Source organism: Meles meles, chromosome 11 (genome assembly GCF_922984935.1).
Source record: "Meles meles chromosome 11, mMelMel3.1 paternal haplotype, whole genome shotgun sequence".
In the NCBI taxonomy this organism is placed as follows: domain Eukaryota; kingdom Metazoa; phylum Chordata; class Mammalia; order Carnivora; family Mustelidae; genus Meles; species Meles meles.
Genome location: NC_060076.1, coordinates 38213912 through 38227000, shown reverse-complemented (window position 1 = coordinate 38227000; position 13089 = coordinate 38213912). Strand labels below are relative to the sequence as shown.

At 40.1% G+C, this 13089-nt stretch overlaps 1 protein-coding gene across 2 annotated transcripts in view; it reads left to right on the top strand.

Annotated features, from left to right (window-relative positions):
• UBE2R2 (ubiquitin conjugating enzyme E2 R2) overlaps window positions 1–13089 on the top strand; it is a 122201-nt gene that overhangs the window by 107394 nt on the left and 1718 nt on the right. The window contains exon 4 of one of the 2 annotated variants that reach the window (XM_046022875.1): window positions 10678–10812. The exons of the other annotated variant lie outside the window; for it this stretch is intronic. Coding sequence (XP_045878831.1) covers window positions 10678–10812 — 135 coding nt within the window. The remainder of the gene's footprint in view (window positions 1–10677; window positions 10813–13089) is intronic. 2 annotated transcript variants of the gene reach the window in all.

Genomic DNA, 13089 nt, shown 5'->3' with positions numbered 1-13089 from the left:
AGAGGAAGGGAAGCAGGCTTCCCGCTGAGCAGAGAGCACAATGGAGGGGCTCAGTCCCAGGACCCTGGGATCATGACCTGAGTTGAAGGCAGAGGCTTTAACCCACTGAGCCACCCAGGCGCCCCAGGAACTCTACTTTTGTTAAAAATGAAAAGTTGGGGGCGCCTGGGTGGCTCAGTGGGTTAAGCCGCTGCCTTCGGCTCAGGTCATGATCTCAGGGTCCTGGGATCGAGTTCCGCATCGGGCTCTCTGCTCAGCAAGGAGCCTGCTTCCCTCTCTCTCTCTCTGCCTGCCTCTCTGTCTACTTGTGATCTCTCTCTGTCAAATAAATAAATAAAATCTTAAAAAAAAAAAAAAAAGAAAAGTTGGAAGCTTCTTGACTTACACAAGGATTTCTTTCTTTCTTTCTTTTCTAAGACTTTATTTATTTATTTGACAGAGAGATAACTAGTAGGCAGAGAGAGAGAAGCAGGCTTCCTGCTGAGCAGAGAGCCCATTTGGGGGCTCAGTCCCAGGACCCTGAGATGATGACCTGAGCCGAAGGCAGAAGCTTAACCCACTGAGCCACCCAGGCGCCCCTACACAAGGATTTCTTACCAGTGTTCACCAAGTTCGTTTCTTCTCACTTTCTGGGAAGTGTATACCAAAGAATCTGTTCAAGCATATCAAATTACTGTTGATTATGCTGATTACTCATTCCTTTAGGTGTCTTGTTCAGTACAGTATACTTAGAAAGAATTGAAAAAATAGATATATTTTGGATTTCAACACATCTAGTTCATATATATATATATATATATATATATATATATATATATTAAGATTTTATTATTTATTTGGCAGACAGAGATCACAAGTAGGTAGAGAGGCAGGCAGAAAAAGAGGAAGGGAAGCAGGCTTGCTGCTTCACAGAGAGCCCAATGCGGGGCTTGATCCCAGGACCTTGGGTTCATGACCTGAGCCAAAGGCAGAGGCTTCAACCCACTAAGCCACCCAGGCACCCCCTAGTTCATATATTTTTTAAATCAGAAAAAAAGTGTCTCCCTTTTTTAATTCAAATAATGTGTTGATACACCTCATCTTGGCAATCATCTTGCTTTTGAATTCTAATTCACAGATAGATTAGGCATAGAACTTTGCCATAAGTTTATTAATGTCTATGAAATACAGGATTACCACATATTCCCTGTACTTTATGCTTTACTTTATGGGATTCTCCTTCAGGGATAATGCATTTCTTAATAATAATCAGAGATGGAATTGGTAAGTTCCTTTTAATGAAAATGTAATTCCAGCAGCCCCAGTCTATACATACCTGAATTTGTTGTACTCTATCACATACCGAAATACTTTGTTTAAACATCATTCTACACTTTTTTTTTTAAGACTTTATTCATTTATTTGACAGAAATACAGTGAGACAGGGAACACAAGCAGGGGTAGTGGGAGAGAGAAAAGCATGCCCCCCACCAAGCAGAGGGAGCCCAATGTAGAGCCGGATCCCAAGATGCCAGGATCATGATTTGAGCTGAAGGCAGATGCCCAACTTACTACTGAGACACCCAAGCGCCCCCATTCTACACTTTATTTTTTTTTTAAAGATTTTATTTATTTATTTGATAGAGATCACACGTAGGCAGAGAGGCAGGCAGAGGAGAGGATGAAGCAACCTCCTTGCTGAGCAGAGAGCCCAATGTGGGGCTCGATCCCAGGACCCTGAGATCATGACCTGAGCCGAAGGCAGAGACTTAACACACTGAGCCACCCAAAGCATGCCCCCCACCAAGCAGAGGGAGCCCAATGTAGAGCCGGATCCCAAGATGCCAGGATCATGATTTGAGCTGAAGGCAGATGCCCAACTTACTACTGAGACACCCAAGCGCCCCCATTCTACACTTTATTTTTTTTTTTAAAGATTTTATTTATTTATTTGATAGAGATCACACGTAGGCAGAGAGGCAGGCAGAGGAGAGGATGAAGCAACCTCCTTGCTGAGCAGAGAGCCCAATGTGGGGCTCGATCCCAGGACCCTGAGATCATGACCTGAGCCGAAGGCAGAGACTTAACACACTGAGCCACCCAGGTGCCCCCATTCTACACTTTAAACAAAATTATTTCTGAGAGGGGCGCCTGGGTGGCTCAGTGGATTAAGCCGCTGCCTTCGGCTCGGGTCATGATCTCAGGGTCCTGGGATCGAGCCCCGCGTCGGGCTCTCTGCTCCGCGGGGAGCCTGCTTCCTCCTCTCTCTCTGCCTGCCTCTCTGCCTCTCTGCCTACTTGTGATCTCTCTCTCTGTCAAATAAATAAAATAAAATCTTTAAAAAATAAAAAAAAAAAAATTATTTCTGAGAAAGGGAAAACAGTTGGCTTTATATGTAAATTTCTTTTTCTTTTATATACCTATGTTTCATTACCTCTGGGCAGTACCTGAGGAATATTTGGGATGTGTAGAAGGTATGCATTCCTTTTGTAAAGAGCAGTTGTGAAAAGGGAGGCTGGAAAGGGGAATTAATCTGATAGTTTATATACCCACAGGTGCATGAATATATTAAAGACCACTTCTTTTACACAGGATATTTTATTTCTACTTTTTCATCCCTCATATCCCTTACACCACACAGTTATAGCTGATTATTTGTACCTTTAACCTGTACTTACCCTGTTACTTGATTTTTCAGCCTTAACCTGTATTGACAGAGCTAAGTGAAAGAAAAGGAAATCAGCATACATATTCTATTTCCCATCCTGTCCTCCCCTTTTCTTCCTAACTTTTAAAAATACTTGTTTATATGGGCACCTGGGTGGCTTAGTCATTTGAGTGTCCGACTCTTGATCTCAGCTTAAGTTACAATCTTAGGGTCATGAGATTGAGCCCCACATGGACCTCTACGCTGGGGGTAGAGCCTACTTAAGATTCTCTCTCTCCCTCTCCCTCTGTCCTTCCCTATCCCACTCACACGTGTGCACATTCTTGCTCCCCTCCCCAAAATATATGTGTGTGTGTATATATAATAAATAAAAATATATTTGTTCATTGGGGAGCTCGGGTGGCTCGGTTGAGCATCTGACTCTTGATTTCAGCTCAGGGTCATCAGATCAAACCCCATGTGGGCACCGTGCTCAGGAGGGAGTCTGCTTGAGATTCTTTCCCTTTTCCCCTGGCCTCTCCCACTGCTTGTGTGCACACTTGCTCGATCTCTTCTCAAATAAATAAATCTTTTTAAAAATATATTTGTTTATTGTCAGGGTTATAACATTTATAGTCTGCACTGTTTTGTAACATAATCCTAGTTTTTAAAATTTCTTATTCCTACTATGAAATGAATTCACTGTTTGCTGTCCATTATTTTACTTCCCTTTGATTTGTTAATTGGCTGAATTTGTCCATTAGTAATTTCTCCAGGAAAATGTTCCTTGGAGCCATATTATATTCCCTGAATTCTTAAGATGTTCAAAATGTTATATGCTTGGGGTGTCTGGGTGGCTCAGTCATTACACATCTGCCTTTGGCTCAGGTCATAATCTCAAGGTCTTGGGATCAACCTGTGACTTGCATTCCTTCCTTCTCTCTTTCTTTCCCTCCCCCCACCTTCTCAAATAAATGAAATCTTTAAAAAGTTTTACAAAAAATGATAAAATACTTGTGTGTATGGGTGTATATATATGTGTTTTTGCCATGGTACTTCAAATGGCAGTTTGGGCATAAGATTTCAGGGCCATACTTTCTTTCCTTGAGGATAGTACAGACATTATTCTGCTGTATTTGTTGTTGGTGGGAAGAGTTTGGCTACCAGAGTTCTCAGCTCTTCCAAGAGACTGTCAGGTTTTCGAAAGAAACATATTATCAAAATATAATTAAACTGACAGTATATTTAAAGGTAGTAAGTATGGGGCGCCTGGGTGGCTCAGTCATTAAGCATCTGCCTTTGGCTCAGGTTGTGATCCCGAGCTCCTGGGATCGAGCCCCGCATTGGGCTCCTTGCTCAGCGGGAAGCCTGCTTCTCCCTCTCCTACTCCCCCTGCTTCTTTTCCCTCTCTCTCTCTGTCTGTCAAATAAATAAAATCTTAAAAAAAAAAAGGGCAGTAAGTATTTTGGAAGATTTTATTGAAAAATTGAACAAAAAATGCAGGGTTATCCTTTTAGTTTGACTTTGGTGCTTATTTTTCAGGGCTAGTAGTAATCCTAGTCAAAAGGAAGTGTTAGCTGCTAAGGTACTAGTGGTGATTCTTGGTTTTGGAGGTTGAATGCTGAATCAAATGCTTACCATGGCTTGTCCCCCTTTGAGAAAACAAGCTTTCCCTTTTTCATAATACAAAGCCCCAAACACTTTTTTTTTTTCATTGTATTTTCGTGCTGCCTCAATGGATAATCTATTGCCATTACCCACAGGAATTCAAGATTTTTACCTTTACTTCTCCTGCATAAATATACCTATATTATCCTTGTCTCAGCTTAAAATCTTTTGGACACTTTTCTTTGAAGGTAGGCCTGTTTCTCATTTGATTTAGTCCTTTGGGGATAGGAAACTCCTTTTTATACTAAATTTGCCTATTTAAAATTACTAAATTTGCCTATCTAAAATTGGCACTTTGGTACCGGCATCATTTTTTCTCTCTAGGCCCCCAGGTCACTTGAGCCCCAGTTTAGAAGCATTTCTTAGACTTCATCTCAGAGATTGCCTTCTCTGCTTTTATGCTTTTTCGTTTAGAGGCTTCACAATGAGGACTAGTTAACTTCAGATTGCCCCTTTGATATTCATACACAGATCTACTAACAGCTATTTGGATTGGAATCTGTCTCTCTCTCTCTTTTACTTAATCTCTACACCCAAAACGAGACTGAAGCCCACAATCCCAAGATCAAGGGTCTCATGCTTTACCAAATGAGCCAGCCAGCTACCCATGCACTGGAATCTTTAGTTACCTTCTCAGACCTTTTTTTTTTTTTTAAAGATTTTATTTATTTGACAGACAGAGATCACAAGTGATTTTCTGTTTCTGTGTATTTTAATCTGAGACCCTCATTCCTGTCATGTGTTTTCAAGGATCTGTCAGCAGCAGCTCCAGGATTGCACAGGATGAAGTATTAAATTTATTAGATGCTTTAGAGGCATAAAGAAAAACTGTAACATATGACTCATTAAACAATCATATTTTCAGGGCGCCTGTTAAATTTCTGACTTTGGCTCAGGTTGTGATCCTGGGGTCCTGGGATGGAGCCCTGTGTCAGGCTTCTTGCTCAGCAGGGAGTCTGCTTCTCACTGTCCCTCTGCTCCCCCCATCCCATCCCCTTTTGTGCATATGCTCACTCAAATAAGTAAAAATTAAAAATCTTTTTAAAATTATCACATTTTCTCACTCATAACAGATTTCTTTGCCATGATGTCCTCTTTGGATATTACGGGTCCATCTTTTGAAATGGTATAAATGAGAGATTAAACGGACCTGGGTTAAGTGGAAGAGTCAGGCATTGAGCTTCACTTCTTCACAGTTGACAGTCAATTTTCATCAAGTAGGGGTATGCCTGTAAAACCTAAGAACCTCAATCAGTCATTCTATTTCTCTTCTGTGTATGTGTATGTTTTAAGAGTCAAAGTAAGTTTAGGGTTTTAAGAATGAACCCTTTCTACCTCACACTGCCTGGAGGTATTTGTATAACATGGAAGAAAAATGCCAGCCTTTAATCCTGCAAAATTCCAAACTCTGCCTGCTTAGTTTCCAGGGGTACTCATAAACCAGGATTTGTTGTGCTAGAGCCAGATTTATGCCTGCCCTCCTAAAGTTGTACTTGTAGTAACATAGTAGCTAGCAAAGTAGCTAAGAAACTGGGGTTGAGGGGCACCTGGCTGGTTCCCTTAGCAGAGCATGTGACTCTTGATCTTCACATCAGTTCAAGCCTCATGTTGGGTGTAGAGCATACTGTAACAAAGCGGGACGGGGGCGGGTAGGTGCAGACCCAACTCACTGACCATTGTCTGTATGTTGAAAAGGGACAGATAACAGTATTACTCTCTGGGTCATAGATGTCTACTTTTGATTTTTTTTTATTAAGATTTTATTTATTTGATAGATTAAGAGAGTACAAGCAGGGTGAGTGGCACAGGGAGAGATAGAAGCAGGCTCCCCACTGAGCAGGGAGCCCAACACAGGGCTCCATCCCAGGATCCTGGGATCATGACCTGAGACAAAGGCAGAAGCTTAACTGAGCCACCCAGGTGCCCTAATTCTGATTTATCTCCCTTAAATACTACTTTAGGTTTGATTTTTTTTTTTAAGTTTATTTATTTATTTGACAGAGATCACAAGTAGGCAGAGCAGCAGGCAGAGAGAGAGGGGGAAGCAGGCTCCCTGCTGAGCAGAGAGCCCGATGTGGGGCTGGATCCCAGGACCTTGGGATCATGACCTGAGCCGAAGGCAGAGGCTTTAACCCACTGAGCCACCCAGGTGCCCCATAGTTTTGATGTTTTTAAAACATGTCTGAGCTCTGTGAACTTCACAACTTTCTAGTTTGCTTTTTGTCTCATGTCTATATGTGTGTGAGAGTGTGTGTGTGTGTGTGTGCGTGCGTGAATGTGATTAATTGGTTTTCATTTTCTTTCGGTGTCTTTACTATTTACGAACTTTTTTTTTTTTTTAAGATTTTATTTGTTAGAGGGTACAGAGAGAGAAAGAGAGTACAGCAAGGGGAGTGGCAGGCAGAGGGAGAAGCACACTCTCCACAGAGCAAGGAGTCCAATGCGGGACTCGATCCCAGAATCCTGGGATAGTGACCCTAGCCAAAGGCAGCTGCTTAACCAACTGAGCTACCCAGGCAGCCCTACAAACTTATTTTTATGCAAAAGAGGGTAGCCAAATCTAACAAAGATTGTGAGACAACCAAAAAGATCAGAAATATGAACTGGGAAAAAAAAATGAAGATTATTATATAAAGTGGTGGAGTGCTTTTGACTATCCTTTTGCCTGCACTTCTCTCTCCTCTGAGAATTTCTTTATTTTGGTCTAGATTCCCTATGTTGAAAACTCCTACCATAGTCCCTTGCCTGGCTTACAGCAGGGGTGGAGGGAGCACATTTGCTTCTTGGGAGTATCTCTAAATCCAGGAATGGTGGTGGTCCTGGGAATTGTGCAATAATTGAAAACATGTAAGAACTCTTTGTTCTTCATTTTTATCCCAAATTATTACTGGATTAGGTCTGCTTTAAGGTATGTTAAACTCTTATACTGCTTAATTTGGACAACCAGACCCATCTGTCCCTCCAAATATGCAGTAGAGAGGGGCATAGTGTTATTCTTTGTAGGAAGTGAGAGTCTGGGGATTGGTTCTCAAAAGTCTGTTTTGCTAGTCCAAGAAATTTATGTCTAAATGCTACAAGATTGTATTAATGTAGTGCAACTCCATGTTACTACTAAAAAACCAAAGGTTCCTGTGGAACTGTGGATTTATATAGACAAAATAAGAAAGAATGTATGTAGTTGTTTTCTGAACCCTTTCCCATCTGTTCATGATCTGAAGGAAACCAATCCTTTCAGTAGACATGAGTGACTTCTTCATTGTGTTATATTGATAGTTTCGTTATTGGGTCTTTCTTTTCTTTCACCTATTGTTAACCCTTTCCACCTTCTGCTTTTTTCCTTCTGAAAAAAATACAATAAATGAATAAAGATTTTCAAATACTTAAACTAGCAACAAAAGATAGCAATAAAAAAATGTAACCATTGGAATAGTTGCAGTATTCAGTTCTGTGTTGTATAGTCTAGTCTATTAGTATTGTCTTAGCAGTTCATTTTTTCTTTTCTGGTGCCTGGCTGACTTAGAAGAGTATATGACTCTTGATCTTGGGGTCTTGTCTTTGAGCCCCACGATGGGTGTAAAGATTATTTTTTAAAAATAAATTAACTTAAAAAATAGGGTAATACTTACCTTGCAGAGTTGTCTACAGTATGCTACAGGGTATAATGCCTGTGTTAAATTATTTTGGTACAAATGCTGGACAGTTTAAACTATGTATGACATTACTTCCAGACCTTTTCCAGTCATGATACATAGATAAAATTGCAATTACTGTACTTGTAGATGACAGCATAATAAACTGTGGAGATGCTTTGACTAGAAGTCGTTGCAGAGGCTCAGGTTATCCCAGGTCCCACCTACCCAGTTGCTTACAAGAATCAATAAATAATTCACATATAACTCATCCACTGGTTGGGAAAGTTTAAATATGGTCTTGTGTCTTAATTACATCAGGAACCTTGATTAAGATAATAAAGTCTCAGTTCTGCCTTGCATTGTATTGGCCTTGTTACTAGGCAGAATCTTAACCACTTGGTGATATAGATGGCCACCTGCTCTAGACTTTCCTTATTCTCACAGTTGTCAGTTTAATCAAGAATAAAAAGTAAATGCCTTTCTGCTATTAGATTAGAACATCATAGTTCCTACCAGGGTTCTGATTGGCCCATCTTGGGTTACATGCATATCCCCCAAACCATTCATGATTAGATGGATGGAAAACTGTGGCCAGTACTTGGTGGTATATCTGCTGCTGTGGTTAGGTAGGTTGTGTGTATGAAGGTGTGGCATGATAGCAGAGGAAGATCAACCCCACCAGAACCAACAAAATGGGTTCCCCATACCACACCCCCAAAAAAGATCCTGCAGTCCAGAGGAGGGGATGAAGTGAAAATGTACTGGGTCACCTATTTGCACAGTCCACTGTAGTACCTGACATCACTTGTGAAAGTATCATGGATTTCAGTGTGGAAATACATGGTGTTATAAGTAAGTTCTTTGTGAGCACTGGGTGTTATATGCAGCTAATGAATTATTGAACTCTACATCTGAAACTAATGATGTACTATATGTTGGCTAATTGAATATAAATTAGAAAAAAAGTGATTTATTTTGATAGAAATGGATAATTCATGATTTTATTTAAGATTTCATTTATTCATTCAACAGAGCGAGAGAGCACAAGCAGGGGGAGCAGCCAAGGGAGAGGGAGAGGGAGAGGGAGAATGTGGGGCTTGATCCTAGGATCCTGGGACCATGACCTAAGCCGAAGGCAGATGCCCATCCGAGCCACCCATGCACCTTGATAATTCACCATTTTAAAAATTATATTTTCTAATATAGTATTGTAACAGTTGTCCAATACGGTAGCCACTAACTACATGTAGCTATGTAAATTAATTAAAATTAAATGCATAAATTCAGTTCTTCAGTTGTAGAAGCTACCGTTCAGAGTATTCAGTGGCCACATGGGGTGGCTGGTGGTTATCGTATTGGATAATACAGATTATACATTTACATAATCACATAAAGTTTTATGCAGTGCTGATCTAGACCAATAAAGATTTGTTGTTGTCCCCCCCCCCCCCAATACCACACTTTGTCCCATCCTGCTTATCTAATAGGTTCTGTATGTTTTCTTCTGTGGCAGCCCCTTGGAATTTATGTCAGTCCATTTCCCATCATTGGCAATGAGGAGTTTCTTTTAATCTTTATTTTATAACGTAATTACTGAAGAAATCCAGGAGGATCTTGGTGGGGAGGGGCAAGGAGTTATTCTTAACCTAAAAGAAAGGGATGTGTGTGTCTATTATAAATGGATTTTAACTAGATGGGAAGGTTGTCTGTGAAAGTGCCTTTGTCATAATCTTGTATAATCACATAACAGAAACTCTCTACCCTTTTTAGGAAAAGGTTTCATCAAATCAAACATCTAATTGCCTGGCTCCCTCCCTTTATTTTTTGCTTGGGGCAGGAGCAAAAGGCTATTTTGCAACAACACAATCTATAACCTCGCACCAAAGAGAAAAGGTAGAGAAATTTAATTTTTCTCTTTACATACATGCACAGAGCTTTTAGGGAAAAGAAGCTTGGTAATAATTTGAAATCTTTTTGGAACCTGTTCTAGTTATTTTTCTAACAGAAAAATTTGTCATTAAGGTGTCTGTTTTTTGTTTTATCTTTGGGCAAAAATTGCCTGTTTTTATCTCCCACAATTCTTATAAACCTTGGGAGAGAAGGGATGGCGTCTAACTTGCTCACTGTTGTACATCCAGCATCACCGTTGGTGCCTCTGGTACACACTAAGTACTTAATAATATTTTTGAATAAAGATTTCCATTATTCAGAGACTAGTTCTTCCATGTCTGGGCTACTGTTTTCCTCCATTCTCCTGCTTAAGTGTCATTCTTCCCTCTGAAGTATGGAAAACAAATACATTTGCCTGTAATATCATTTTTCAGATCCTCTTAAGCAGCCATGATAAGAACCACGTGGATGTGTGGAGCATGACCATTTTTAACCTCTCCCCAAAAAGCTAATTTTTTTCCTATGGCTTTTGCATTTTCCTGTTGTACTTAATTTACAGTTTTGAAAATTTGTTACTTAAAAAGCTTTCAGGCTTCCACTTTCTGCAGATTGGAACATGCAGCCATTTGAGACCAGGCCCTGCAACATGACCTTTATGCTCGGCTCACAGATTTCCTTTGTCTCTTAGTTAGCAACTTTATTCTGCCTAACCAGCTGAGTATTGAAAATAAAATTTTATATTCTATTTCTATTCCCCTAAGGTCTCAAATATTATGTTAAATTTAAAAGCACAGTATTTATGGATCCTGTAAATATGAATATTTATAGCTGACCCTTTTTCCCCCCCACCCCCATTTCTAGGACTATCCTGTTAAGTGTAATCTCATTGCTCAATGAGCCCAACACCTTCTCCCCAGCCAATGTGGATGCTTCAGTTATGTTCAGGAAATGGAGGGACAGTAAAGGAAAAGACAAAGAATATGCTGAAATCATTAGGTAAGGTGTTTTGTTTTACCTTCCGTTTGATTACTTCAAGTCTTTATACAGAACTAAACTATATCCTAGAACCATGGCTTTAAATCAGACTTAAAGTATCTACTCCAGTTCTCTGTTAGATTTATTATTTGGGAAGAGATTTCTGCCCGAGCCTAATGAGTTTGTTTGGCTTTTGAGAGAGCATGGCTTTTGAGAGGTAATGCTGCAGTAGATCTTACTTCCTGGGAACCAAAACTTCAGGTTCTGAACCAATAAAGTTTGTAGACTCTGCCTCTCAATCCTTTTAGGGACACTGTTCAGGATTTTCAGTATGTCCCATAAGTGTAGCAAACACCAAGAGCATTCTGGGCATTCTAGGTATTTTGTTTTCAAAAATTTTAATGAAGCCGTATAGTTTATTGGCCCTTTTGACCATAGTAGCAAGTATCTTCTAGGTATCATCATTATCAGCAACACTAGTATATGGTATAATAGAGCCATAGAAGCTTCCTCTCAGTGGGAGACTTGGAATCTACCCCTAGCTCTGTCACCCCTTATAGTACCTTTTATCAGTTAATTTTTTGAGGCTTTGGTTTTTCCATCTGTGTAACAGGGGAAAAAAGTAGGAGGTATCGGGACTGAACCATTCATCTCTTGATCATATCCTAAGTAGGACTTAAAGGTTTTCTTAACAGTACCCAACAACTGATACTTGTATTGCAATAAATTCATTTTCTCTTATACCGTTAAAAATAGAGCCCCAAGGACAGTTTTCTGGCATAGTTTAGTAAGCACTACAATTTATACAAAGTCCCTCTTTATAACTCTAGTCAGCACGATGCCATGTGATGTACAGAAAGGAAAAACTGCGTTGAAATAAAGCTGAATAATATATACATCAGTTTTCAATGTTTTATGCCAACTAGAATCACCTTTAGACCCCCTTCCATAACCATAGTCATTTAGTGAGATTACAAGGGTAAAAGCCAGGCAGCTATATTTTGTTTTTACCATCCACCTAGGTGACTGGTGTACACCAAAGATTGAAGGTAATTGGTATAAATAGTAAGGACCTAGAGATTTAGAGGAGCTGGAGTAGGTTGAAGCTTGAAAGATGGGAGTGCTTCATAATATAGTCAGGATTTAAGGAAGGGTAGGATTTCGTAAGTGAAGAATTAATATCCCTAAGGCATCTATTCTATTTCCTAATTTAAGGGTTTATCTCTTTCTTTAATTCTTTCCACATTTATTATACAGCAGCTGCATGTCAGGTACACTCTGTTAGGTCATGAAGGCAGTCTCTCCTTGAGAAGGTCACACTTATTAGCAAGAATTTCTGAACAAATGACCATGTAATGAGATGAGAGCAAATATATACTCTTTAAGCATAAACAAGATACAGTGGAAGGAATATATATTGCTGTGGAGTTCCTAGGAGAGGTAATGCCTCATAACCAAGATTTTTTCAAGTAGTAAGGGAAAGAACCCTTTCAGAGAAGAAACAGATTTGCTAACAGGTAGCTAACAGCATGGTGTGATTAGAGAACTATAAGCAGCTTTACATTGCTTGATGGGAAATTCAGAGAGCCATCAGATCTGTTTTTGTTGTGTGGTTTTTTTTGTTTGAGAGGGATCAGATCTTAAAAGACATTTGAAGCCATGATAAGGCTTTTGTCCTTAATCTTATAAGTGATGGGGTATCACTTAAAGATTTAAGGAAGGGAAGGGGAAATCATATTTGAGTTTTGAAAGAACCCTAGTTGACCCAAAGAGGCTGAAAAAGGAAAGAGAAGCCAAGATGAAGACTAAACAGAGGCAGGGACAGTGAGAAAACAGATTTGAAAGTAGAGCTTTGGAGTGAGGTTTATGATTTTAGGAATACTCTTAGAAGAAAAATTGGAGAAGCTGGCCACAGAGGTTGAAAATTACAGTTGCAGACTTGCAGAGTTAGGGTCCCTGTGGAACATCAGGGTGGAGACATCCCTTTGGATGTCTTCAGTAAGCCCAGAAGGGGGGTGGATCCTGATGGTTTGACAGCTCTCAGCTTGAAGGGGATGTGGCAAAAGCCATGGGAATGACTAAGATGACCCAGGAAGAGACAGAGAGGGAAGAGCGTCAAGCCGGGGTATATGAGCAACACCAAGCTGTCAGGTTTGGCAAAGTAAGGCAGACAGCAATATCAGTGGGGAACCATCTAATTAGAGCCAGCAGAAGGAAGATCATGAGGTTGGTGGTTGTTTTTTTTACGGTCAATTTTTGCATTTGAAGGAAACTTCACCCTTCCATCTGTCCAGTCGG